At 36.6% G+C, this 27806-nt stretch overlaps 1 protein-coding gene across 1 annotated transcript; it reads right to left on the bottom strand.

Annotated features, from left to right (window-relative positions):
* Window positions 1-1180: 1180 nt before the first annotated feature.
* Window positions 1181-26518, bottom strand: CLIP4 (CAP-Gly domain containing linker protein family member 4). Its single transcript, XM_082757743.1, has 18 exons — window positions 26466-26518; window positions 25562-25599; window positions 23285-23346; window positions 22539-22685; window positions 20213-20352; window positions 19236-19329; window positions 18238-18399; window positions 16436-16554; window positions 14775-15011; window positions 11353-11488; window positions 10528-10668; window positions 7889-7972; window positions 6454-6594; window positions 5888-6022; window positions 3964-4087; window positions 3104-3168; window positions 2366-2438; window positions 1181-1744 (listed from the first exon to the last, which is right to left on the bottom strand). Exons 4-18 carry the CDS (start codon window positions 22669-22671, stop codon window positions 1423-1425), a joined length of 2106 nt encoding a protein of 701 aa, XP_082613869.1. The 5' UTR covers window positions 22672-22685; window positions 23285-23346; window positions 25562-25599; window positions 26466-26518; the 3' UTR covers window positions 1181-1422.
* Window positions 26519-27806: the final 1288 nt, after the last annotated feature.

Raw genomic sequence — 27806 nt, 5'->3', positions numbered from 1 at the left:
AGCTAGAATACAATATGCAGTATTTTAAATACAGCTCAGGAAAAATAGCTACATTAATTGTTAAAATAACATAATAGCAGCAGAATTCTGTCTAAAAATAGTATATTAAGATGTAATTATAGTGTCACTTCTTTCAAGTAGATAAAAGCAGGCAGATCATTTAAGAATAAAATGACCATTCTGGAATACAAAACCACCCTGATAATATTCAGTAAGATAGTGAGCAATTAAAATACATTACATGTTTAAAACATGGGCAAAATACTATCTGTTTTTTTAAAAAGCTGATATGCAAATGTCACCTCACATTGTGTTACAGTGCTGTTCCTAAAATTAGCCTTAATTTAGCATAAGACTCTTACAATAAACTTATACTGGATACCGTTCCAAACAAAACAAAAAGAAACATCAGTAACAAACAAATAGCTAGTTAATAGCTTGCTTGAAAACCCTGCGTATAACCCACACCACTGGCAGGAATTACCATGCTGTACTTATACAGACTTAATATTTATAATGTATCTATTATGTGTAGTTCCACTCTGGGTTCATTTGCACTTAAAAATTGCGATACTCATAGCCTGCAGCACACCAACCAAACAACAAAAAAATACCTTTAAAAATGAGGGAAAGCTCTCCAAGAGAGTGCAAAGTGCATTATTTTAAAGAGTGCTTCTTACAGGAAACTCTTTCAACAAATACATACAACAAAAAGTGCATTTAACAACTACATGCAGTGTCTTTGTGTGTTTTTATAGGCTTTTTACTTAATTCATTCACTAGGATAGCCGCAAATACTTGCATTTATCAGCCCTTCTATATTCAGGAGGGGATAATGGCAGGGGGGTAAAGAGAGTATGGATCTGATGATAAAATATAGAAATACTTCAAGTGCTTGAAAAGAAAAATGTCTTTTTTGCCTTTTTTATTGCTAGCAGCTGGTATTGAAATTGTCAAAGTGTCTAGGAAACACACGTCGCTCATTAACCACCTCCTCTATCAAAAGCAGGCGATGCATGAAGCATTGTCAGTTCATTACTACATGGAAGAAAATTGTTTAAATACTATATGAATCACGAAGCAACTTTAGAGAACACTGGATATACTAGCGTTCTCCAACTGGAGCATGATTCAAATAATACAGCATCTCAAACCCAAAAGCCTTTGGAGTAAGAGTACCTTTTCCCAGGTAAGAGCTGTTTCATTAAGAGAAACAGAATAGTGTGTTTACTTCTTAATATGTGTGTATATGCATATATATACACACATACGCACACACACAATATATATATATTTATATGCACATATATATATTATATATATGTTAAATACAAATACAGGCTTACTTGTTCAAAACATAAGGTGGAAATCTAGATGAGGTTCTTGTGTGCTTTGATTTCCTACTTTGTAGCATATTTTGGCTCAGCAAATATCATCTACAAGTTTTGCCCCATTAATCCCGCGATAAGTTACTCTGCTAGGTCGAACTAAGACCCCATGGTTCAGCTTACAGGTGAAATAGCGCTTTTCCCCTACAGAGCCATCATTCTTTCCCTTGGCGCTTCGGAGTTCAAGTCCGAGCCATATCCCCGGTGCAAAGTCTGTAGGACCAATATACCTGATTGTACCCATTTCATTGGAGCTGGTCAGAAGAACCTGCGAGCCTTCGTGCAGCTTCACCAGTCCCTCAGTGGTAGTTGCACTGGTGTTACTCCAGCTGTGCCGTGACATAGAGCTCTTAGACCTAGTTTGAAAAGCAGAAAAGAAAGTTTTATTTCTGTAAAACACCCAAGGCAAATTTGTAATTTAATGCAGGGCAAGAAAAACTCTCAAACTCCTTTAAAAAAAAACACGTTTTTGATTTCATGTTAATAGCAAAACATAATTTTAATATATTAGAATACACCGTAGTCTGAAATGCTTGGATTCCTGATGTTTAGCACAGTTGACAATATTGGCAAATTAAGCAGTACAACACATTTTGTTTGGGGCTTGAAAGAGTTTAGCCAAAACAACTTTTAATGTGCAAAGGTCAGTCAGTATTCTGGACTTCAAAGAGCTGTGTGAAAAATACAGGAACTTGGAGAATTTGCAGTGATTAACAACTAGAAAACCATTTTGATGCCACCTTGAATGTTGTATTCTTGAATACAATGTTGAATACAATATTCTGTGTTCCAGGAGTGTAATCCTGGATATCCACAGAAAAATGGTTGACTACTGCTTAATCTTCAAAGAAAAATCTTCCAAGAAAAAAAGAGTGGACATGTATCTAGTTTTTTTTAAGCACAAATATTTTCTTTTGAACAAGAAACAGCAAAGCTAACAGCCAGCTCACCCACCCATTTTAAACTTAAATACTCACCTAACGAAGGAGTTTCTTCTGTTTATCTCTCTCTGTGAAGATGCAGAAGTTGTGCTTAAGCTGCGCCTAAAACCTAAATGAAAAGGTTAATAGACTGTGTAGAACTTACAGGTGGTTTTTTTTGGTTGTTGTTTATGAGCTCATTTTTTCTGTTTTTACTTTTATACTGTTTCCACTACCTTTGCTACACGGTCTCCCTGCCAATTTGGAAATTAAATGTTGAAACTTCTCATGAAAATTAGTGTCTGTAACATGTTCAAATGTTCCGAGATGAAATAAATTTAACAAACCAAACAAAGGTAATTTGAAGCAGCCTTTTCACAAAAAATCTTAGGTAAGGAAAACCAAAAGTGACTACTTCAAGTATCTCACAAGTTTTAGCAATTCTGTATGCGCCTCTCCCTACACTGATCCCCTCACCAGGGGATGAAGGACTGGGTTCAATTTATGATTACTATGATTAGAGTGCAATACAGTAATAAGGGAAAAGTGTCAAGAGTCTTAACTCTGATGTAATTATTTCCACAAGGACAGGGTTAATAACATGGTACTCCACATTTCATTCTGCAGCCAGCAACTGTGGGCTTCATTTTTAGGATCGAACAGTCAGACCGTTTGCTGGCATTTAGGTTCCTTGAAAATCCCTTTTGCTTTCACAGAGGTTAGCTTTGTGTAGTAGGTACTAGTTGAAGAATGGTAGAAGGCTACATAAACCAAATCAATGTCTTTCACACCTACCTGGAAAACTGTGATTTATTTTACTTGATGAAGTCTCCGCGAGAGAATCCAGTGAACCTGTTAATCTAAAAAAGCAATAATAAAATGAAGAAGTCATTTAAACTCAACTTTTAACAGAACTCCTGCTGGAGTACTTCTTGTCAAATGTTGATTAAGTTCTAATCATTTCCCTTCCCCATCCACTCTCAAAAGACACCAACATTTTAATTGTAATAAGGCTGGTATGTAAGAGGTGAACTTACTGATTTGCAACAAGCAAGTTACTATGGAAAGTCTTTTATTAACAGACAGAGAGCATGTATAATTTTGAGGCAAAGTTCTTTAACAGTGTGGCTCAGATAGGACGTTAAGGGAAAGAAAAGAAAGAAGCTCTAGCAGAGTAACAGGATTCAAATATAGCAGGAAAGAGCACGGTATATCTCAGATCTTCTTCCAAAACCAAATGGAAAGGCTACAAATTAGCTTGGTGGATGTTTTGAGTCTTCTGTGCAATTAGGAATGAAATGGTATTTCTAGTCAAGCCCAAAGGCTACTTCCTTTTATAACCGAATTTTGCGTGGAGCATTAGGATTGTTTTCATTAAATCTAACTTTCATGACCCAGATTGTACTAGAAATGGAGGCCCTGGAATGAAAATACTTGAAGTAGCAGCAACGGAAATGGAGCTGCATTTCCAATTTATATTCTGCTTTCAAAAAGCTGATCTAAGAACCATAAAGTTTTTAATGGAGGTAATAAACTTCCATTAGCAGAATAAAGAGATTATTTCTTCCATATCTGCTGCAAAACTTCATTTTCCACTGGAAATATATTAAGAAAGCGTTTGGCAATACAAATATTAAACCTGCCTCAGTGCTTACCTCTGAACACGAGATGGTGGTGCAAATATACCGTATCTAGGAAGACAACTGAAGTACTGAACACCTCCTACTGAACCATCATTCTTACCGTGAGGCTTGTCCAATTCAATTCCACACCAGAACCCTACAAGATTTAAAAACAATAAAATCATGGTTATTTAAAAAACAAAAAAAAAAAAAAAAAAAAAAAAAAACACACACACACCACAGGCTTTCCTTTATCCAGATTGTTGGTACAGTTGATATTCACCCACATTAAGAAAATAGTTTCCAGCTAAAAACTGTCTATCTACCTAATAACATACATACAAAAACAAAGTTTATTACAAAAAAAAGTACCAGAATAATTATCTTTAGATTTATTGTATATGTTTTCAAAAAAAAAAATAACAGCATTTTAATTAACACAAAGTAAAAACCTTTGATATTTAAACTAAAGTTGAATGGAATTGTTACCAATTGCAACAGGGGCTACTTGACAAAAAGGAGATATGAAAGAACAGTAGTGGAGGTTCAAGTTTCCCTCTTCAGTCCTCTGACCACATGATTTATGCCTCATCTGAGATCATCAAAGCTAAAATTTAATTTCTGACATTAATTCATTCCTTCTCTCAAGCTAGCAAGTTACAATTACTGCAAATATTAAGGGTGACTGTATGATATTGAGTATAGGGTATAAGAATCACAACTTGCCAGCAATTCATCTCATACAGAACACTGAGTAGGCATCAAGATGATAATAAGCCATTCATAACCCATGATAAATGAGAGCTAATTATGTAAATGTGCTAAATTTTGTACTCCATTAGCAGGCCTTATGATATCCATCTCCAAAAGATTCAAAAATTTAATTAAAGTCACTTGGTACTAAGGCACTGGATAAAATGGTAATTCTAATAATCAGCTCGTGAAACTCAGGAATGACAACTCATGAATTAGGAGGTCTCGGTTTGTTAGAAACTCTCTCCTTCCTGTTTTCAGAATTAAATAAATATCTGCATTTTGCAGCAAAATGAATAGGAAATAGAGTTCTGGTAACTTGACAGAGCTTTGATATTAAAATTGAAATTTAAAAATGCATGTTACTACTAGCTTTGCAAAGCTGTTTTTACTAGCTTTTCCCATCCTTGCTTCTTGCAATACCATACTTTTCACCAAAAAAAATCTTTCCTTAATTTGCATTTGAAAGGGAGGATACAAACTGTCAAACAGTGTTCTGGTTTTAAACTTCTTAGAGTGTATTTAGGAACTGGTCCTTTTCTCATTGTTTACTTTGTAAGAAGTAATAAGAATGTAAGAGTGATCACACAGAAGTGTAGAATTAGTTAAATACAGTATCTTAAGCAAGGACTGCCTAAAATGAAATTGGGGGAAGTGATGAGAATTAAGGAAATATGTAGTTTGCACTGCAATCTCACATGTTCTTTTCTTTTTTAAAATGTTGATGCCACCAAATATCAAGACAAGAGTATTGCTCATTACGTATCAATTAAGTGGACTTTAAACCAGGTACTTAAACCAATAATACTTGCCAGCCAATGGCAATTATGCATTGATTTTACAATAATATTATAATCTTATTAAAAGATACAGACATAAAGAACAGAATGTGGTTTAAAAAGAATAAGTAGTCAAAAAACTGTTTCCATAATTTAGGTCAACTCAATCTGTTTGAAAATGTCTGGATACACTGCAACGTGGTTTTTATATTTTTCCTAATTTATACACGCACACACACACATATATATATATATTCAATGAAACATAGGAGAAAGAGAACTTTGAAACAAAAAAACAAACCAGTAAATTTAGAATATTTTGGAGGGAGTTAAGAATAAGGAGTTATCAATGGTTTCCTTCTTGTCCTCATGTGCAAGCTATTTCAAATTGGTTCTACAACATACACAAGGTGCATTGCAACTACCTGGTGCAAATTTTGTCGTCCCACAAAATCTAACGGTGCCTGTTCTCTGTCCTACCACCAGTACTCTGTCTCCAACTTGAATTTCTCCCTCATTGAAAGGAAATTTCCTCGTAGATGAAGAAGAACTGTACAGCCCTGTTCAAGAGAAGAACAAGATTTCACACCGTTAATGTTATATCTTTAAAATTAAAGAAAATCTTAGTAGATAGTAAACCACTTGATTGGTCAAATATCAATCCAAATATCCAAGTAACATAGTGTACCTTTAATACATAGCAACACAAATTTGCTTAGACAAAGAATTGCTTTGCTCCAGTGGACAGTTGTGGACTACAGCCTTTTCTCTATGAGCTGAAAGGCACAGTGACAAGATATAACATTTTTCTGCTTGCAGATGTTACAGAAAATTACGAAGCCGCAAAGCTTAAGTTTATCAATAACCTACTTTCAAGTGCCTTTCTTTAACCATCTCATATTCTGAAACAGCCCAAGTAGTTCCATGCAAGTATTTAATACAACAGTAAACTTTCTCACTTGAAAATATTCCTTGAGAAAACGTATCATACCGGCACTAATTTTAGATGAGACAGAAGACGCTCTAGTAAGTGGCTTTTTATTGCTGCTAGTTGAGTTCCGCTTCTTAGAATAATTCTGCTTGCCTTCTAAGGAGGTAGTAGAAGAGGAAGAGCTGCTGTATCCAGGAAAACCTACAAGACAAAAGGAAATACCCTTCAGAGATCACATTTGGAAATGGACAGACTAAGCAGAATAGAAAGCTCCTGCATGAGGGAAGTTATCTGTTCTCCATACAGTGGGAAGAATGCAAAGTAAAGGGTCAAAATTAAAAGTTGTTTGTTTGTTTTTAAGTAGTAGTTAAACACACGTCAGGAATAACATAGGTGGACCTGGTTCTCCCTTGGGAATATGGTGCTAGTTTAGTGCTGTAAGAGGTCTCCAGAAGTCCCATGTTTGTTACTCCATGAAAACTTTTCTAGACAGTCCCAAGCAGATTTATTAGAATATGGAAGCCTTAATATTAAGAGATCATGCCACCACACTGTCTAGACTTTTAAAGACTTGATGAGAAGTGGAAGGAAGGTGACACTATGTGAATGAATTATTGTCTGGATTAAAGCCTACTATATTCTCTTCCATAGTGTGTTAATATTAATATTTATACAATAAGAAGTGGAAATAAAGAGCTTTCATCACCATTTGCAAACCCTGATATCTAAACTGTCCAATAAGATTTATGTTCAACTTTCCTCCATCATTTTCAAGACTCCCACGGTACTGCTTTGTTTAGTTGTGTGTTGTTTTTTTGTTTTTGTTTTGTTTTTTACCAACAATGGCAATATGGTTTTACAGAGGAAATCCCGAAGGCGATTTGATTTTTATTTTTTTAAGAATACCCCTGAAAGTGAGGTCCCTTCACGTTTTAAATTCAGCATACACACACAAAAAAAGAGGTTCAGCAAAGTCATAATCCAGTTCTGAAACTAGATGATTGCAGAGAATGATTTATATTTAAATGGAAATTTTTAACAAGCTAGTTTCATTTTTCATAAAAAGCCTGCAATTGTGTCTTCCATGATACCCATCATCAAAAAATGAGCAGCACAGAGCAAAAGGTCTCCCTTAGAAACATAAGGTACATCTGTAGGTACTCTGGAATGTCATTTACTAAGAGACAGCTTTCAGCTTTATGGACTTGTCTGTATTCTTGGCCGTGTATCTGGGGAGAGGCTGTTGCTGCCAAACCAGCAAAGAATGCCAGGCAAACATTCACATATTTTACTCTTGCTCCTAATACACTAACGTGTACTTGCTTGGAAATTGAACAGATAGACAAGGTTTTTATTTTTATTTTTTTTAAGTAAGCCTTGCAGATGGAAGGCTTTTACAGAGGCAAAACAGCCATAATACTTCTGCTCTACTCATTTTTTCCTCAAAATGTTAAAAAAAATAAAACTAGTTTAAATTTAAAATTAATTTAGTTACCTTCTTTTGCAGGTAGCATTTTTCCCCTGTTAACAGTCATTAAGTTGGTTTCAGAAGCACTGGGTTTTTTTGACATATGTAGGCCTAGAATAGAAATATATACATATATATAAATATCTATAGAATTCAATTGTATCCTAACAATGAACAGCAATTTTACAGGAAAATCGTGTAAAAAATCAATTTGAAAGATTTGCAGATTAATGGATGCATGGATAAAATGGTTAAAACTGTAAAACTCTTTAAATTCTTGCTAAATAGGTAAAACATGACTGCAGAATTGTTTTAATGGATGTTAGACACCTTAACACATTAAAACAGTCCAAACTATCTTGCCACACTATCACATGGTCTGCAAAATATTCATGTTTATATTGAAGGAGTTTCACTTAAGCCTTTCAGATATTCACATCTATTACATAAACAACACACAACAATACTTTCATAGTATTTAAGGTACATTATTCACTACTATTAATTTCATACTTAAAGATTAAAGATTACAGAAGATTTTTGAGATCAAATCTTCAATCTATAAATAATGAAGTATACCAATACCATTTTTAAGGAAAGATCCTTACTCTTAGAGCAACAATGTCGTGATATGCATATGAATTAGTATTAATACCTTTTATATTCTATAAATAACTGTTTCACATTTCTAGCTGTGTTCTAACCAAACTCAGCAAATAACAAGCTTTTTTATGATTTGCCCTGTCCCTGTTATGAAGAAGAAATCCTGCATTTTTTATTTATCTATCTCTCTCAGCTTAATTCAGCTACAGGGGCTGCACTGGTTTACAGAAAAAATTGCAGAAATTTTATATCGTAGCCATTAAAAAAAAAAATCTGTGACTGATAACACATTTCTCAATTTGATTAAAGTAATCCTTTTTCTAAAATCTTGAAAAAGCGCTATCATCAATCCGATGGATGATTCAAATCCAGCAGAAACAAATCAAATTTGAAAATCTCTACACAGTATCATATTTTACTTTGCACCGTAAAACTATGTTTAACCGTATCTACAAAATACATTTTTTACCTGGATTACAAGCCAGTTAACTGTAGAGACAAAGTTTAAAGGAAAGAAGAGATTTAATCTGCTGATGCATATAAACACTGTGAAACAAAGTTCTGCATTATACAGCTTTATCCTCCCATTCTAGATGGTGAAACAGCCAGGCACATTCATTCTAATGGCCCTTTCGATACAAGAACATGAACATCTTAAAAATAACAGCTTCAAGGTTACTGTTAGTAGATGTAAGTTCTGCTGGGCATAACTCACTCTGATTTTACCTACAGCAAGCATCAAACGTTTTAAATTTACAAAGACATGCAACTTTGACAGAAAAGACGGTTTATGGCTAAACTGTCTTGAACACACCGTCTGTGGCAAAGGAAACAGACCTCTCCATTACAGTTTAACAAGTTTTAAACAGTTCACAACAAACTGAATCAAACATTGAAATAATTAATTTAATGAAGTCAGTATAGCATAGATCTGCTCCTGAGCAACACAGCTAACAAAGTAATTATTCAGAGACGTATTTTATGCAGGACATCAATTTCTAAACAGCTTAAATCTTGTGTTAATTGCAAATACACATAATTAGGGCTTACTTTCCCCCTCAATGTATGCAGAGTTACATGAATCATCCAAAATGCTGCCAAAACACCCCTCTTACCAGCCTGTCACATTGTTTCAATAGCCTGCATAAACCTGCCACATTGGTAAGGAGTGGAGTATTTTAGAGTACATGAGCAAATTCATAGAAAATGTATGCATATTCTTCCATCCTTGAAGCTGTGTTGCCTTAGTATGAATCATCTAAACAGGATTCAAAAGACTAAAGACATCCTAATGTAATATATTTAATAACATTATTAGTCAGCCAGCCAGCTACAGAGCCTGATTATGCATGGTGGGCACTGTACACAGCAGGAAAGAGTCTGTTCTCAACCTTGAAATCTAAACAGATGAGAAGAGATGCATCACTTGTACTTTGCAAGTCGTAAATTAATCCTTCCGTATAAGTTTATTTGAATAAATCACTAACAGTCGAAACCAGTGCCAGGGACTGAGCCTGTAACTCTAACCAGTAGTTTAAGGCCTTCGTACAGTAACATCTGTTCTCTTCTAGTTTGCCTCTGGTTTTACCCAGATAATTTAACTAGCAGATAAAACACAATCAGTTAAATGGTTACTTGATTATTTTGCCAGAAAATTAATTGTATTCAATTTCTATACATAAAATTGTATATAGATTGGTGAAAATCTTGAAACTAATCTCAACGTTTCAAGTTACCCAGGAAGATCGTAGTAAATGAAATCAGGTTATGTTTAGACATGTAATTAATATCACAACCAATCAGAACTTACTTTAAAGGATCAAGAATAAATGCCATGATGAACTCCTACACAGTATATAAAGACAAGAACCTCTATTGGCACATAGTCCCTAAGCAGCTATACACAGCATCCTACCAGGAACATGCAGTTAACGGCACCTTCGCATCCCATGTGATGAACTAATTCCAAACAAGTATTTTAATATCAAGCTTTACAGGACTGGTGGTAATTCTTGAAAACTAGCTTCTCTATATCCTGTCTCAACAGGAAAGAAAATACTCACCAGAATTCACTTTGGAAGTTACATGCGTTACATCTATTTTCTTGGATTTGACCAAAGGAGAAGATCGCATGGAAGTACTCCGTACAAAGGGTTTCTTCTGATCATAAGACTTGCTTATTTTAGAAAGAGGTGCAAAGATACCTGGAGAAAAAATTGTATGGGGCAAAAAGAATCAGAGATAATATTAATGTAATGTCTTTCTCTTACAACAGTTAATTTAGTATTTTTTCAGCCACGTTCATGGCTAGTTATGCTGTTAAAGCTCTTGTAGGGTAGGAAGGACTAGCTCAAATGGAATTGCGAAACCAAAAGTCTCATGAAGCAACTTGAACAAAGTAATTCAGGCAGTCAGGAAAACTATCAATTACAATCTCCTTTTTGGCCTAATGGTAACATTCAGTCTCCGCTGCTATAAAATGCAAGACTTTATCTCATGAGTATTCATGAAGTATCAATGAAAACTGGAACAGGTTGAGAACAAGCATGCCTCCTTTCAAAAAGGAAAGCAAAGCAAGTAAAGAAACATGACCATGTTATGGAGCTGCTTACAAGAGAAGTAGCTTCAACAGTACAGTCATAAAAACAAGACAGATTATTATCTCAGTTTCAAGGTATACCATAAATTTTCATTATTTGTCTCAGTGTTCTTGCAAATATTTGCAGCCAAAAAGCTAGTCCAGGAACAGTTCAAAGAATCAGTAAAAAGAAAACTATAAAAAAGGCAACAGAATCTGCATTTATTCTCCCCAAAAGTTTATATCTTCCAAAAGTGTTTTTTTTTTCCTTTAATCCTCTTAAGACATGAAGTATAAAAAAAGGTTATACCGCGTTTTGGTGCACACTTGAAGTACTGTACTTTTCCAATACTTCCATTGTTCTTTCCTTCTGCTTCATCCAGTTCTATGCCAGCCCACTGGCCACTGGCAAATTGCGTTGTACCACAAAATCTTAGCGTACCAACCTAAAGCAAAAGGCATCAACATAGAAAGACTGTTAAAAAAACATTGTTTGCAAGAGCGTAGTATACATTATGCAGGTGAGAGCAAATCATCACCAACCTTTTAATCAGAACAAACAGAGAAATGCAAACGTAATGATCTTCCTTGATGATTGACATTCCTATATTTCAATGCCAACAAATGCATTTTCCAAAACTTATAATTCCTTCTGTGGATATTTTGAACAATAGCAGTGGCTATTGACAGCTCTCATAACAGACTAGAATTCAACAGTAAGCACCATTGTACAATACAACTCAAACTCAGCACAGTACATGAGTGTATGCCTAATGAGAAGTTCTACTTTCAGTGACCTCCATAAAAGTAGTTCCAGAAACCCAGTTTGATAGCTTGCTGAATTGAAAATTCCATGGAAATATTAGATTTTAAATTCTGTAACTTTTTTATTTATGTTGCAGGGGTTAAAAGGTAAACACTGCCTTCAGAACATATTAATCTTTTCCAAAGAAAATATTAAGTCTTTTATTCCCCTCTTATGATTAAAGAAAATTTAAAAATCTAACTAACGTTTTTAAATATTTTGTTGTTGTTTTAATATATATTATGTGGACTCAAGACATTAGTCTTGCTAGTGGACCTGTATTTACTCTGCACAAATACACATTATAAGCACACTAACTTCAAGAAAATCAGGGAGAAATATCTAAGAAAGAAGTATTTAACATTGATTTCAATTCATTTTCATATTTATATTCCTATCAGTTATAGTAATGAAAACCCTTCATCTTTCAGTTGCTCAGTTCTCATCATCCCCTATGACCTTAATAATCTTACTTAATTTTTTTTTTTTTTTTTACCATGACTTCACTGTCTTATCCAGTCTTCAGAGAGTAAACAGACAGGAACCTATTTTTTCTCTAATCTACAACTTTTTGGCTATGATTTCTTAACATTTCATAAGAAATAAACATTATCCAGAGACTATTTTTCTTTTACTCTGAAGATCTTTAAACTTGATCGTTATAGGCAGGTACATAACATCTAAACACAAACTTTTTAGCTACAAACCCACACATCAAATTCACCTGGGAGAAGTTTGACTAAGTGGCCTAACAGATTCTTCCACTCTCCACCAAAGGTGGCTTAAACCTTAGGACTTGAATAAGAAAGGAGCAGAGGATACACAGGCCATGATACACAGCAGAAGCAGGAAAAAAGTTTCCTCCCAGCTACTGGTTTCCCTGCAGTCACGCTTCACTTGAGCATCCATTCAGGTAAACAAATTTAACAGTAGGAGAGCAGACATGGAAAAGGAAGACTGAAAAGCACAACCACATTCTTCCTTCCCACCTGTCATATGACAGCTTCAGCTCCTGTAACAAATGCTAGCAACTCAGAAAGCTTTATCCATACACAGTAAGCAAAATTACAGTCCAAAGAGTACTGTGGGCCTTATTTCTTGCAAAAATACACAAGAGTACTAATTTCTTCCCTTTCTTTCTATAGAATCTTTATTAATTTGCATTTACATTATTTCCCCTTGCTTTTGCTGTGCAACAGCATTCTGTAAAAGAAAATTCCATGGATTTATTTGTCTTTTAAGAGCAGGCAGCTTCCTCCGCATACTTCAGTTAAAATGCCTTCTGCACAGGTAGTGATTCCCTAACTTCTTCGGACCTGATTCCAAGAACAGACCACAAAAATGCAGGATGGAGGCAGCTCTGCACTCTCAGTGGGGTCCACTTTAAAACACTTCAGTTGTGGTAATTGGTAATTACAAATTACAAAGTTATACTAGAATAATACTAGAAAAATTATTAAACACAAAACTATCCAAACATAAAATTTTGCTCACAAATGTCTTCAATATTTACCAGAAAAAAATATTAGGAATCGTAAAAGGAATACTAGCACTCTTAAATCATTTCCAAGCCCTTGCTATCGCAAATAAAAGGTATGGATATTAACTGCAACAATGTTAAATTTTTCAAATTCATTTTTAAATAGTGTCTAGCAAGTTAGCTTCTTAAAAGCTATTCAAATCTGAGCTGGACCAGTATTAAATGTTCTTATACGTCTACAGAACAATATAATGATCCCTCTGGCACAATACTGCTTCAAAGATTTTAGCTGCATTGCACCAGTGAAACTGGGTTACTCTAGGCTAAGCAGAATTGAAGATTTTTTCTGCTGCCTTCTGGAAACTGACAGGGTTCATTAGTGAATGAATACTGGCAACTTTGAAACTTGGACAACTCACAAAGTAATCTGTAAATGTTACTATCATTTAATGTAACACCAAAGGCGTTAACAAACTGAATGATGCTGATGTACTACAGGATACTGTTAAAATTTTGTATATGGATGCAGATGTTGTCTGTCAAAACTGCTTTCCATGGGAGTGGCTCTCTTTAACAGCTAACTATTCGGCTCGTTACTTCATGTAACCGTATCCTTACTGCCAGAGTTCATACTTCTCAGAAAGCATTTTAGAGCCACAAATTTGAAATATGACTATCCAGAAATTATAAGGATAATACAGAATCATAGAATGTTTTGAGTTGCAAAGGACCTTACAGATCATCTAGTTCCACTCCCCCTGCCATACGCAGGGATGCCACCCACTAGACCAGGTTGTCCGGGACCTCATTCAACCTGGCCTTGAACACCTCCAGGGACGGGGCATCCACAACTTCTCCAGGCAGCTTGTTCCAGTGCTTCAGCACCATGCGAGTAAAGAATTTCCTCCTAACATCTAATCTGAATCTTGTCTTTTAGTTTAAAACCATTTCCCTTGTCCAATCCCTACATGCCTTGGTAAGGAGTCCCTCCCCATCTCTCTGGACCCTCTCTAACAGGTCCATGTCTTCCTCATACTGGGGGCTCCAGACTGAATGCAGTACACCAGGTGGGGTATCGTACAAGCAGAGTATAAGGGGAGAATCCTCTCCCTCAGGCTCCCGATCTTTTGATGCAGTTCAGGATAGAACTAGCTCTCTGAGCTGCAAGCGTACAACGCTGGTTCACATTTAGTTTTTCATCCATCAATAACTCCAAGTCCTTCTCATGAGGGCTTCTCATTAATCCACTCAGCCTCCATTCATGTTTGGATTGCCCCAGCCCATGTACAGGACCTTGCACTTGGCTTTGTTCAACTCTGTGAGGTTTGCACAGGCCCACCTCTCAAGCCTGTCCAGGTCCCTCTGGATGGCATCCCTTCCCTCCAGCATGTCGACCACACCACCCAGCTTGGTGTCATCTGCCAGCCCACCAAGTTACTCAGCATACCTTCTGTCCTGCAATAACGACACGATCTCCCAGCTTCAGGCCAAGCGATGAAAGCATGGCCTTGCCTGTGACATGATTACGGTTTGGAATCACGGCTTTTGAGACATCACATGACAGAGACACTGCATCCAGCAGTATCTGCTTGATTTCTTTTGCACTGGCTGCTGCATCTGCCATTTCCAGTGGCATATCTACTGGATCAGGAACCACATCCACTGGGATCTGCCCTTTGTCATTCTGTAAAAACATAACATACTACTGGATTTAATGTTGTGACAACTGATTAGAAAAAAAAAAAAAAGAGCAGTTTATGAAGTTTTTAATCCACTTCATTAGATATTTTTCCTAGAATATAAACAAGGATAAGAACATCCACATTTTCAAATGAGGATGCCAAGACATCCTTAGGCAAATAAGCTAACATTTATGGTGTCATATTTTCAGAAGTGCTAAGTTTCCAAAATTGTTAATCTTAACAGCATTATTAGTACTCTGGACGCATGAGAAAGAAGGAAAAAAAAAAAAAAAAAAAAGCACCTAAAGCACCTAGATATATCTGTTTACCCCAGCACAGATTCATTATAGTAAGAGAATTCTGGTCATACCAATACTATAAAGCTAATACTTCCCACAGAATTTATCTTTCCCCAGTGTACAGTTTAATCCTTGGTGAGGCTTATTCCAATTGTAAGATACCATTAAATTAACACATATAGCATGTGTAGAATACAAAAAATTGGTGTCTCACATAAACTTGAACAACTTTATTCAAGTATTTATTCAAATATGGAGTACTGCATGTGAAATGCAATGAGGATTAAAAATCCTTTCTAACCAGTTTCCACGTCCACACAGCAGTTACTGTGATTCCTCTATGTCCCATGAGATGCTCACCCTAGGCCAGAGTCAGCTGAGTACTAACTAACCTGAAGTTAACCTTAACTCAAGGCCAGTTGATCAGAGAGCATATACACGGTTTGGCCTTCAGGCTGCTACAACGGCAAGTTCTGCCTACCCTCTCTTCAAAGGCATTAGTACAAATCTTAACCCATCTTCCAAATTTCAGTTTGTGGAAGCACAATTATCTGTGTAAAAAAATGAATTTGAAAATGGAGAACTGAGATACCACCTACACTTAAAATCCAGGACAGGTGGCTACACACATAGAGCAACGTTTTACACTGTAACTCAGGCCTACTATTTGCTTAGTAAGAAGAGCAGCTAATGGTTCTTCATTATCAGTTACTTATGCTAAGACTAAGTTTACTACTGAGCAATATACTGAGTTGCTGGAGGTCACATACTGTACTCCTGTATTTCTGAAAAGATCCACCTGTCATGACAACTGTTGCAAAATACACAGGCATTTTAACAAACGAAAATTGATGCATCAAAACAGAACATCTTGAACACTGTTTGAACTAATGAACCACATCAAGACTTAAAAATACAAAATTCAACACAGAAGTATGACAAAGCATAGAAAGTCATCCACTACAAGTTACAAGTAATTTTTCAAAGTCACTATCACTCCACATGATACATTTTTAGCTAACCAAAACCCATATACGCCATGTTATTTTTTCCAGATATTTTTTCCCCCAGATAATCAAATCATTTAATTCTTAGCCTTGTGACTTATATACAACCTAACACCTTACCCTAAAGGCAGGATTTGCTCCATGTTCCAGTAAACACTTGACAGCTCCTGTACATAGGTTAAATGCAGCAATATGTAAAGCTGTTCCAAAATCAAAATCACTGCAGGTTGCATCTACATCTGCAATTAAATATCATGTAAGGTATGCAAGTCTGTTAATTGAATATTTCACTTTACAGATTACTTGAGAGAACATTATTTTTTTTAATGACAGTACATTAATTTTTATAATTTATATCGACATTTATACAGAGACACGGTTAGCTATGTGCTAAATGTGTATGAGAAGTGATTCTACAAAGAATGTTAACCTTATTTGCATGTGTTTTTTCAGACCATGATCAAATCTGGAAGATGAGCATTTACTTTATTTTTTGATACTGCTATTTGAGATACCCAATCCACTGAGCTAAGACTAACAAGTAATTTTAGGTTTGAATGTAAATTAATGTTTCATTGATATTTATATTTTACTGTTTATAGACTTTAAACTTTAAAATGAGATGCAACTTCAACCAGTTGTTTTCCTTTATGAACAGGTAGTGGGACAAGGGAAAACTGACTATACCTCTGCTTTACACAAATTTTATTAGTGATGGCCAAGAATTATATAAAAACTACTGATTTTTATAATTCCTGTGTTTCCAAAGAATGGTGCTCAAAAGGGTCCTGCACTGACATTTTGGAAAATACAGAACTGCATTTGACTAGAAGAGGGTTATCATGATGCACATTTCCATTAATTGTTCCCAGCATATCTTTTAATCAGCTGTGAAGTTAGACTTTGGCACCTCTCCTAAACTATACAAGAGATGTCAATTTGAGTCAATTAAGAATATAACCATTTATTTAAAATGCCAACTGATCTCATACAGAATCCAAAAGCCAGGAAGGATTTAGCAATAATATTCCAGTTTGAAATACCGGTGAAGGATGTAAAACTTTCCACCTCAGGGCTGTACAAGTCTTCTAGCATTCTCTACTTACAGTTTCTATCCCACTAACCCTTTCCACAAATTGATAAATAAAATTTATCTCAATTGTATCAACATTCTAATATGTTTATACTGAATTAATATTTTAGGGCACGAAATATAACAGACATATAGATCATAAATATGTATATGCACGTCAACTTTATACATAGAGATTGACCAACTTTAAAAAGATGAAAGATACCAAATTTTAAGTTTTACAATTGATTATTGGAGCCCTATTTTTTTTAATCTTTTTAAAAATATATATTTATTTATGCCAAACACTAAAGTAAAACAGTTCCTTAGATATGACCTTTCAGATAGCACATATGTGAAGAAAAATTAGTATGTCAAAGCTGCTTCAGCCCCTAGTCTGTCACGTGTTGTTGCCAAATCTCCACTTCTCCTTTACCATTCTCCCAGTATTTCAAACACACTTCTCAATGATTAAGGCACTTAAAAACACTGAGAATTTGCCAGAATAGTTACATCTTTGGTCTTGTGCATACATTCTCTTATTCCTCAAACAAGAACTTAGAATTAAGCTAGCTGCATTCAGTTCTGTTAGATACTTCCCTACCATTTTGTACAAAGCTCAAGCTTATGAACTTTAAAACACAGCAATGTGTTCTGTGCATTAAACCACACACAAAAAAATAGGTTAAGAGAAAACACACCAACAAAATTGACTAGAAGAATAAGAAATTAGAAATTCTTAATGTAAAATGGGTAAGCAAACCCTACACTTAAAGACCACTACACATCAGCTTAGGATCGACAAAGGAACAAAATACTGACAACTATATGAAATAACAGTAATACCTACCTTTTGGCTTTTCATTTTTCAAAATAACACTAATAAGTTCTGGAACATCAAAGTAAGCAGCATAATGCAAGGCATTCATATTTGTCCAGCGGCTGCGTAAACTGCTATCAGCACCCAGATCAATAAGCTGTGTTGCAAATTTTACAGCAGTTTCAACATCTCCTGCAAGGCAATTTTTTTTAAAACATGCATTAGAGATTTATTTACAGGACCTCAAAAAATATGCATGTGCTTATGTGTAACAAAAGGTACATCAAGCTCTTAAACCTTACAGAGGAGCAACTACTATTAGATGCACTTCTTTTTAGTATTAGAATGCAAAAGTCTTTGCCTGTTATGATAAAAGAGCCAAAATCTCTGCTACATTATGTAACACAACCTGCTTATCTCCAACATAAAGAACAGCAATCTGATTGGGAGAGGAAAAAATAAGTTCCACAATGATAAGGTTTATGTTAAGAGATCTTCCACCACCAGGAAAGCTAGTCTGTGCCAGATCTTGCTATGAAACTTTTAACTCCAAGGAGAACTGGGTTCAGGGGCAACAAACACAACTGGGGAGTTCAGAGTTAAAAGCTCTTATTTCCAGTAGTTATGATCATCATAATGTAAACAAAGAAAGATTACTGTTTTCTTCTGACATGATCAGGGTGAAAGAAAAAAGAAAAACAAAAACAGCCAGTCACTTAAATGTTCTAGTTTTATTGACCTAAGAAGACTGTGAATACCTTAGTTCACAGTTTGCACCTCAGTTTGAAACAGCCTTTGCTGTTATTAAATGTATGTGTAAATTAGCACTATTCTTTGAAATACCTCTACCACTAACTGCCACAGCAATAACCCCATAATATTTCAATACATCCCTTTCTCACAGCCACTAAAAGCCAAAACTAAGCACTAAAAAAGTTTACTTCAAGAAAACCTTCTGTAATACTCAGTGGAAGTAGCCCTCTTAATTAAATATGCTTTTTCATTTGCAATGATGTTTCTTTACTCACCAATACCATGAGCCCCTGATTTACAAGTGTAATGCAAAAGAGTCATATCAGTCAGTCCATCTCTGTCATTCACATTGCAACCTCTTTTAATGATCTGAGAGACAAGAGGAAAAGAAGTGAATTTTAGCTGTACCATAACTTACTAAATGCTGTAATTCATTTTAATGGCTAGTAGCAAAGAAGCTTCCTAGAATACAATGTAAATGCTGAACTGAGGAACATGCATGCACAAATGAAATAAATCTGAACAATCTGAAATTCAGCATTATCTGAATGAACATCATTAAACTTCACTATTTACAAATTTTAACCTGTAATTTTTTTTCCTTATATTATTACTTCTAACATACATTTTGCATGCTGAAAAGTTAACGGCTTTACTGAACAATAGGAAAACTGTATCGTTTGAAAAGTCTCTCCCACAGTTCTTTGGTCTCTCAACGTTATTTATTTATTTACACAAAGCCCCCAGTTATATTATGGTAGGAAGAAACTTTACCATACTTCCTCGCCTGTCTAGAAAAGCCTATAATCCAGAATAAAAATAAGAATGTAGGACAAAATAAGAAACGAGGTGTCCTATGAACGCAACCGATTACAAAGTCCCAAAAAGATTTCAGATCCTATCTCATCTTGTGCCTTGGAAGCATTGTACTTGGTCAGGCTTCACTGTAACTTCATTTATCAGTTTTACATTACTGTTAAATAGGAAACTGAAGCACCAAGGTGGAGGGCCTCTGAAAAATAACCGTTTTGAGAAGAAACATTTGATTTCTACCACCTACCAAATGTGCTGAATTTCCTTCTTCCAAATTAAAACTGAAGGTATGTGGAATACAAGGCACTGCTTGGTAATCATTTGTGACCTACAAAACCTGTACCTGTATTTATGATTATTTCTGCTTTTGAATCAACTGTTTTAATTGATGTTACCATAATATTTCTTTAATGCTGTAAGCATTCAAGGATTTCCTCACCTCATTCCCAATAACATCAATATTCTGCTGGACCTGTGGAACCCACTGTCTTAAGATAGCAAACAACTCAGGAATTGATGTTTTGGGGTTGAAAAGTATTTCTTGACATGCTGCATCATTGGGATCAAAGAAGGAAAACTCTGGTTAAAAAAAAAAAAAAAAAGGAATAATTACATACAACTGTAAAATTTAACATGCTCTAAGAATGCATCTATTTTTGCAGTCACAGATGCAAAGAATGCAAGAGATTCGCTCCACTAATAATCATGCTGCAAAGTGAGAATATGATAAATACAAAAAATGTTCCTTAATGTCTGTACTATTTATACTAAGGTCTTGCTTGTACTTCAGAAAAAGCTTTGAACCAGAAACCAATACAACGGTACTGCAAAGGCTGATGTTAAGTTTAGGCAAGGACCTACAGAGATGGGCAATGAGTAGGCTAATAACAGCTTACCCTTATTTCTTCAAGCTAGGCAAAGACTGAAGATTCTAAAATGTTCCCAAGCACAGACAAGCCTCTTGATCTCTCAGCTGAGCAAAGAAACATGTACATGATTTTTCCATATGCTATAAAACATCTTTTCCTTCTTCTTCCATCATAATTGGCATAAAACATACCAAAACATGCACAAATCAGGAATGTATTCTGTGGCCTCCATAATTTCCACATCACAAATGCATCAGTCGCATCTGGTGGCAGATGCAGGTAACAAACATCTTCCAAAATTAAGCCACCAAACCAAAACAGCTTTTGAGGCTGGGTACCTGTAGAACAACTGGTTTTACTATCAAAGTCTGAGGCAAAGAAGACATTAAGTACCTCAGCCTTTTCCTCATTTTATGTTTTCCCCCCACATCCAATAAAGGATGGAGATTTTTAGTCCTCCTTTTGTTGCTAACATATTTATAGAAGTATTTTTATTGTCTTTAACGGCAGCAGCCAGATTAAGTTCCGGTTGAGCTTTGGCCCTTCTAATTTTCTCCCCACATAGCACCACATCTCTGTTGTCCTCCTGAGTGGTCTGCCCCTTCTTCCAGAGATCATATAATCCTTCCCACACACACACACACACACTAACTTCTGTCCAAAGCTCTCTGTTCAGCCAGGCCAGCCTTCTTCCCAGTCAGCTCATTTTTTAGAACATGGGGATGGCCTGCTCCTGCTCCTTTGCCCTTCAGGACTCCTTCTAAAGGGATTCTGTAAACCAGTCTCCTAAACAGGACAAGATCTGCCCTCTTGGTGGCTGCTCTGTTAACCCTTCTCCTTACTTTTCCAAGAATCAAAAACTCTATTGCTTCATGATCACTATGGCCAAGACGGCCTCCAACCACAAGTCCCTTCTCTGTTCACAAGCAAAAGCTCCAGCAGGGCACCTTCCCTAGCTGGCTCACTCACCAGCTGTGTCAGGAAGTTACCTTCCACACACTCTGGGAATCTCCTAGACTGCTTCCTCTCTGCTCTACTGCATTTCCAGCAGACATTCGTAAATTGAAATCCCCCACAAGAAAAAGGGCTAGTGATAATATCATATATCATACGAAACTTAATTTATCACATGAAACTTAAATTTCCAGTCTGCACTAACTCATCAAATGTGTCTCAAGAATGCCAAGTCTGCAAAGACAGATCATTACTTTACACATGTTTATTTTTCCTGAAAACAACTGATTGCTGTAATTAATGAGCAGGAAAAATAGAGCAGGAAAAAATAATTTTTAAGGTGTATAGATGCTATTTCAAAGATATTATAATTGTAGCTACTTATGAAGATCCTTTAGCCACAGAGACATTTTAATATATAACCAGTTTTAAAAACTATTATAATTCTTACATGCGAAGACAAATCAACATTATTTCAAAAGACAATCACCTAGTTGCTAGTTCTCTGTTAAAACATGTTCCACGGTCCTTACCACTGCAAACAACTACACTTCCAACACAAATATTCCCCTATAGTTTAGTTCAAATACTGAAATCACACTGAGAAAGCGTAACACTACAGATTTGAAATGTGATGTAAATGCTTAACTACATTAAAATTTGAATTGCAATTTTGCATCTTTATATCCAGCTCTCTGCTTACAAACATCTAATCACGTGTAAAATGAAAAGACATTATAATTAAAAATGTATGCAATAAGAAAATTGGGGAAAGAGTGGGCCTTTATCTTTCAGTTTTCTTTAAAAGAATAGAGAATCCATTTAATAAGCAGTAAGCTTTTTGTGGAAAGAGGGCATAAAGAATTGGTAGTTTTTCCTACCATTTATTTTTCAAACTTACTCTCTGCTCACCACAAAATCATTTTCTATTAACGTACATACCGCAGTCTGAAGGCATTGGTGCAGCAGCAACAGAAAAAGTAACAGATGTTTCAGAGTTTGGGAATAAAAAACAACGTCTTTCAGTGAGAGAATCTCCTTCTAAGGAACGTTCTGGAAGATCTTCTACAGTCATCTTCTAGAAAGCCACTTTAGTAGGAGGGAAAAAGGAATGAATAGCTTCGTTAGAAATACTCTGGATTAGTTCTATAATTGTAAAACATAATGTATGAGATTAAAATCTTTCCTTTTGCAAACAAATTATTACGACTATCACATCCTTGCAAACCAATAAAATTAATTAATTTATAAAAGCTAGTAGAGTATGGTGCCAAGGATACCCAGCTTCTAGACTGGACATTGTCAAACTCTCATGTTATTAAGGGAAAACATGAAATTTCTCCCAGTTTTTCCACTTGGGCAGTGATGAAAAGAATAATGTTGTAACTAGCAGCTGCACAGTAATAATGAATGGATTAGTTTGTTTTACAGCTTTATGAAAAGGTGAGGCATCAAGTACCTTTCCTCATGCTCAGCATGCGTCTTTCTCTCCTTAAACCTGAGCAAGAACATGCTACCAGCTACTGCTTTCTCCTCTTTTCAGATTCTCGTGACTTCAATCTTCCCACATAAAGCTAAAGACAATTCATTACTGAGTGATTCACTCCTGGACTCATGATTCCCTGTCATCTCCTTTCCCAGCTTCTCCCCTCTGTGTTTTAAAATAGCTTTTAAAACAGCATACTTACCACAGTGTTGTAGCCCCCACCCTGGTGTTGTTTCCAGTCAACTTTTCAAGCCTTGCAGCAACCTAGGAAAGAGAAGAAAAATAAAACAGCCACAAAGAATTCTAGTGACATTTTCTAACAACCAGGACAAGTCACATTTTATTTACAGCCTGCATGCTAAGATAAGAGAAGAGCTGGCTACCACTTGTAACTTAGGCAAATTCACAAATAAATTGAAAAAAAATGCTATTCTTGACAGAAAAACAAAGACTAACAGAGGCTACATCTCACAGATGAAAAACTGAATCTTGAGTCTTCATGACTAAGTAGAGTAAAAGTATCACTTCCAATAAACAAACCTCAAATTTTCAAACCTAAAAATAGTCCTCTTAAATTCAGGAATTTGTTTAAACACTTTGTCTGATAGAAAGGATTCATAAAGCTTCAAGGCATGTTTATCTTTATCACACTTAACCTACACATGAGTGAAAAAAAGTAATTTTTTTTTGTTTAAGACTTACTTTGTTTTGTCTGTCTTACACACAGCAATTTACGTGAATGTATTTATTCTAATATTTCCTCCAAATAGATTTGCCACTTTATTTGGGAACCTTGCACAATCTTCATTCAAATACAAAAAGCATTTTAGAAATAGGTTGCAGATGCTAACCTTGATAAATAAAAATAAATCCCTCCTTTCTTCCATATCTTGTACAGTTCACCCTGTCATCAACTTGGAAGAGGTATCCAGATGAAAAATTATAATTTTTCTCCAACTAACTCATTTCCTCAGATTTGTACAGCTGTACAAATCCATGTGCTCACACAAATGAAAGATCAAGGAGGAGGACACTAAGAACAGGCAGGACTATTTCTTCCCATTCTTAATGCGTTATCAAATTGCATTGGCTTAAGCATCCTTAGATTCAACAAAGCCAAAAGTATCACTAGTTATTTCAATTGTTATTTTTATCCAGTAAGGAAAAGTTAGATTTTACATTTTGAATGTCATTTAAAAACATCCCAAACACAAGAAAGTCGTTGCTGTCAGTACTATGGACTCTTAAGATTTCTCTTAAAATACAAGTGACTAATTTAATCTCTCCTAGAAAGCAGTGAAATGAGTTTGCTACAATGTGATATTTGTTCAGAGGCTGCGGACAAATCAAAGCAGAACAGTTTTATGAAACAGAAAGTTTCCCCACATCAGTTTTTCATGGGGAGCACATCAGACACTCTCACAAAGCGCACAAGTAATATGCATGTGTATAGAAGACAGTTGAACCTGTTAAATCAGAAAGAAAGAAAAAAACACACAAGAAATGATTTATATCCTTTTTGCACAGCGCTGTTCAGTACAACAGTGAAGAAAAAGAAACACCGTGAAAAGTAGTCAGACCTGATGGAGCAGATCATTACAGGAAGAGGCGAGATTTGTAACATGTGATTACAAAAGCTGCTGGAACTAGAGATCAGAAGAGACAATTGCAAATTAATAGAAAAAATATAGATGTTTATTGCACACAGACTGAACAAAGTAAAATCTGTGCTTTTTCAAGTATCCAAGTCATTTTTTACTTTGAAGGAACTCATAAAACAAAGTGTCAAGGCAAAAAAATTCAATATACAACAGAGCAAAGTAAACCAGACAGGAAAACAACCCATGTTGTTGGGTAGATGACATGAAGACCCAAGTGCCATGATGAATACACCCACCCACACCATTAAGCAAGGCATCAAACATTTACACCAGTGCCAATACCCTCCAACGTAAGCGTGTACATCCTTATGCCACGCGGTTTTCATTTGGATATAGAAATATATTACCATTTTATGACACAATACCGAACCACATAACTTCAAGGCAGCACCCATGACTACCCCCAGAGACTGCTAGCTTAAGTACATGCACATCACAACTGGTTAGTGTGATACATACACACACAAACACCTGGAAAGGCAAAAGGAAAACAAAAGTTTGAAAACAAATTCAAAGAAATGGAAAAGACAAAAAGACCTGGTCCTCAAAATAACTTCTATTCTGAAGAAAAACACAATGTTGAGGTATTAATAATATCCAAGACAGACTGACTCAGATGGGAAGTCCCTAAATGCAACGTCTTCAAGAAAAGCAACAATGTTCCTACAAAAGAGGTAACATTAGTAAGATCAGAAGTTCAGAGAGACAGTAGGAAATGGTTAGATAAATAAAATGAGAAAACAAGTCTTCCTTTTCATAGCTTTGACGAGCTATGCTACTATTAATTGCAGTTCAGCACAAAAGAAAATACCACTTACTATTTGCCAGCCATATGTTGTTGTAATCCAAGTGCAACCTGAAAACAGGGAAATATCATTAGAAAAATAAGAAAACTTGATGGAGTGATCAGATGTACATGCTTTTATTTTGGCAAGATTGAAGAGCAAGTACAAGCTTCTCAATACCCACACGTTACATAAAACATGCATGGTTTAAAAAAAAAAAAATAAAGTTTTATTAATACAGGATCCAAATTTTTTGTGTACTCCAGACAATTTGCAACCTTATGTTATGGTACTAGTAGAAAGTTTCTGTGCAACTACTATAAAATACTACTGTACTTCAAGCAATGCAACAGAATGGTGCTAGGACTTTGGCAGCAGGACTTGTCACACGTAGGATGCTGTTTTTGGCAATGACCACATCTAAAGGACTACTTAGGGGTCCAAAAATTTAAAAGCTAGAAGAATAACTAGCTCCAGAGAACAAGGCTCTTGTACAAACGCTAACTAACCAATCTTTAAAATTTATGTTATGGGCGGAAGATGTGTGAATATAGACACGCTCAAGGCCGTTTTTTTTACAGATTGGTGCATGGAGGGGGCTCCCTTGCAACGCAGCACTTCGAGGAGCCGAAAGTTTGAAGCGGCTCTGCTGTCGGAGCTGTCACGACAGAGGCAAAGCGCAGGGGGGAGGCCGCGCAATCGCCGCCTCACGGAGCTGTCCGCGCGGCGCCTCCTCAGCAGCTCGGGCCCCGCCGGCGTGAGGGGCAGCGGCAGGCGAAGCACCCCGGGGTGCGAGCAGCGACCCCCAAAGCCCCCCCGGTCCGTTAAACGGCCCCCACCGGGCAGCGCCGCGAGGCCAGCGGCGGCCCCGCGCCCTCCCAACGGCCCCCAACGGTCCCAACGGTCCCCAACGGCCCCGCTCCCCGACCCCCCGTACCTGCAGCCGGCTGCGCGGCCTCCCCCCGCCCGCACCTCAGGCCCTCGGCCTACCGGCGGCCGGCGCCGCCCCCCCGCGGCTCAGCTCCGCCCCGCCGGGCCGGGCAGGCGCTGCGCGGTGATGGCGGCGGCTGACGGGGTCGGGCTGAGGGGAGGCTGCCGGGTGCCCGGCTGAGGCGCGGCACAGGGCGGGGAGGTTCAGGGGGTGGCAGGGCGCGTGTGGCGGGCTGAGGGTCGGGCTGCACTCAGAAATGGCCCGCAGCAGGGCAGGGGGAGCTTGCTAGCACCGTCCGGGGCAACACCGACGCCATCCCAACCATAGCTGCTTAAATGATAATTGAAGGTGTCAAGTCTTCGTCAAACAGAAACTTGCTTTTCTTTGAGCTGCTCCAGAAGCACAAGCCTGCTGCCACTGGTGAGAGCTGGTGTGAGTGAGCTATGAAAAATGAGCTGTTTTAATTAAAAATCCAAAGCACAGCACTGTGTGAGCCTTTACAAAGGTGATTTAATTCGATCCCAAACAAAACCGTGACACTGTTACAAAAAAAAAAAAAAAATAAAGCAGGTTTATTTCAGAAGAAAAGAGCTCTTTAAAGTTGTCACTTAAGCTCTTCATAATCTCTCAGTGAGCAGAAACTCAGTTTTCCTCAGAAGTCGAACACAAATACAAACCTTAATTTTTTAAGACCTGATGTGAGCATTTATGCACATTCCCCTTTTAAATCCTGCAGACTTGCAAAGGATAGCAGTCCTACCTTGTCTTTTTTTCTTGCTTCCATAGTTTTTAAGCTTACATTACTTGTCTCATGCTGAAATCTCACAGTTTCCATCGATCAGTTCTCCTATCATCCAGCCCTAAAATCCATCCCATGGTTACCACACTGGCAGCATCTCTGGAGCCTGTCCACCACACATGTCCATCAAGGTTCAGACCTCATTCTTGCCTTTGGTAGGGCCTGAACAGTTCTACTCGTCCCCCTCCCACTTTCAGACTAGTCTGTTTTTTTATCATCCAGCGCACCAGACATTTCTGGCAGGCTTTAAGAATATTTAATCTCTTCCCTTCAAGAGTGCTCTGACTGGGCAGCTTGCTTAAAATGAAAATACCGCCAAATTTAACAATAGGAAGAAAATATATGAAAGGAAGAACAAAAGCCTTTTATACATTTTTTTGCTTCTTCTCTAGGCTCTGTTCCTCAAACACAGTTTTGTATTCATCTGGGACACTTGTAAAATTGTTCAACTCAGCAAGTTCACAGATAACAACGTAGGCTCAAACATGACAAATGTTTTCCTTTTGATAAGAGTTCTGTAAACAGTAGCATTGTAAAACAAAATATGA

The sequence above is a fragment of the Aythya marila genome, assembly GCF_965140915.1.
Source record: "Aythya marila genome assembly, chromosome: 3".
Lineage (NCBI taxonomy): Eukaryota > Metazoa > Chordata > Aves > Anseriformes > Anatidae > Aythya > Aythya marila.
Note: the sequence above shows the minus strand (reverse complement) of the source record. Positions and strands in the feature narration are given on the sequence as shown.

Coding starts and splice junctions, on each gene's coding strand:
- CLIP4 (XM_082757743.1), bottom strand. CDS start 22,671: ATGACTGTAGAAGATCTTCCAGAACGTTCCTTAGAAGGAGATTCTCTC. Junction 16,555..18,237: donor GAAAAATGAAAAGCCAAAAG/GTAGGTATTACT, acceptor ATTTAATTGCAG/ATGTAGATGCAACCTGCAGT. Junction 6,023..6,453: donor CTCATCTAAAATTAGTGCCG/GTATGATACGTT, acceptor TCTCTTGAACAG/GGCTGTACAGTTCTTCTTCA.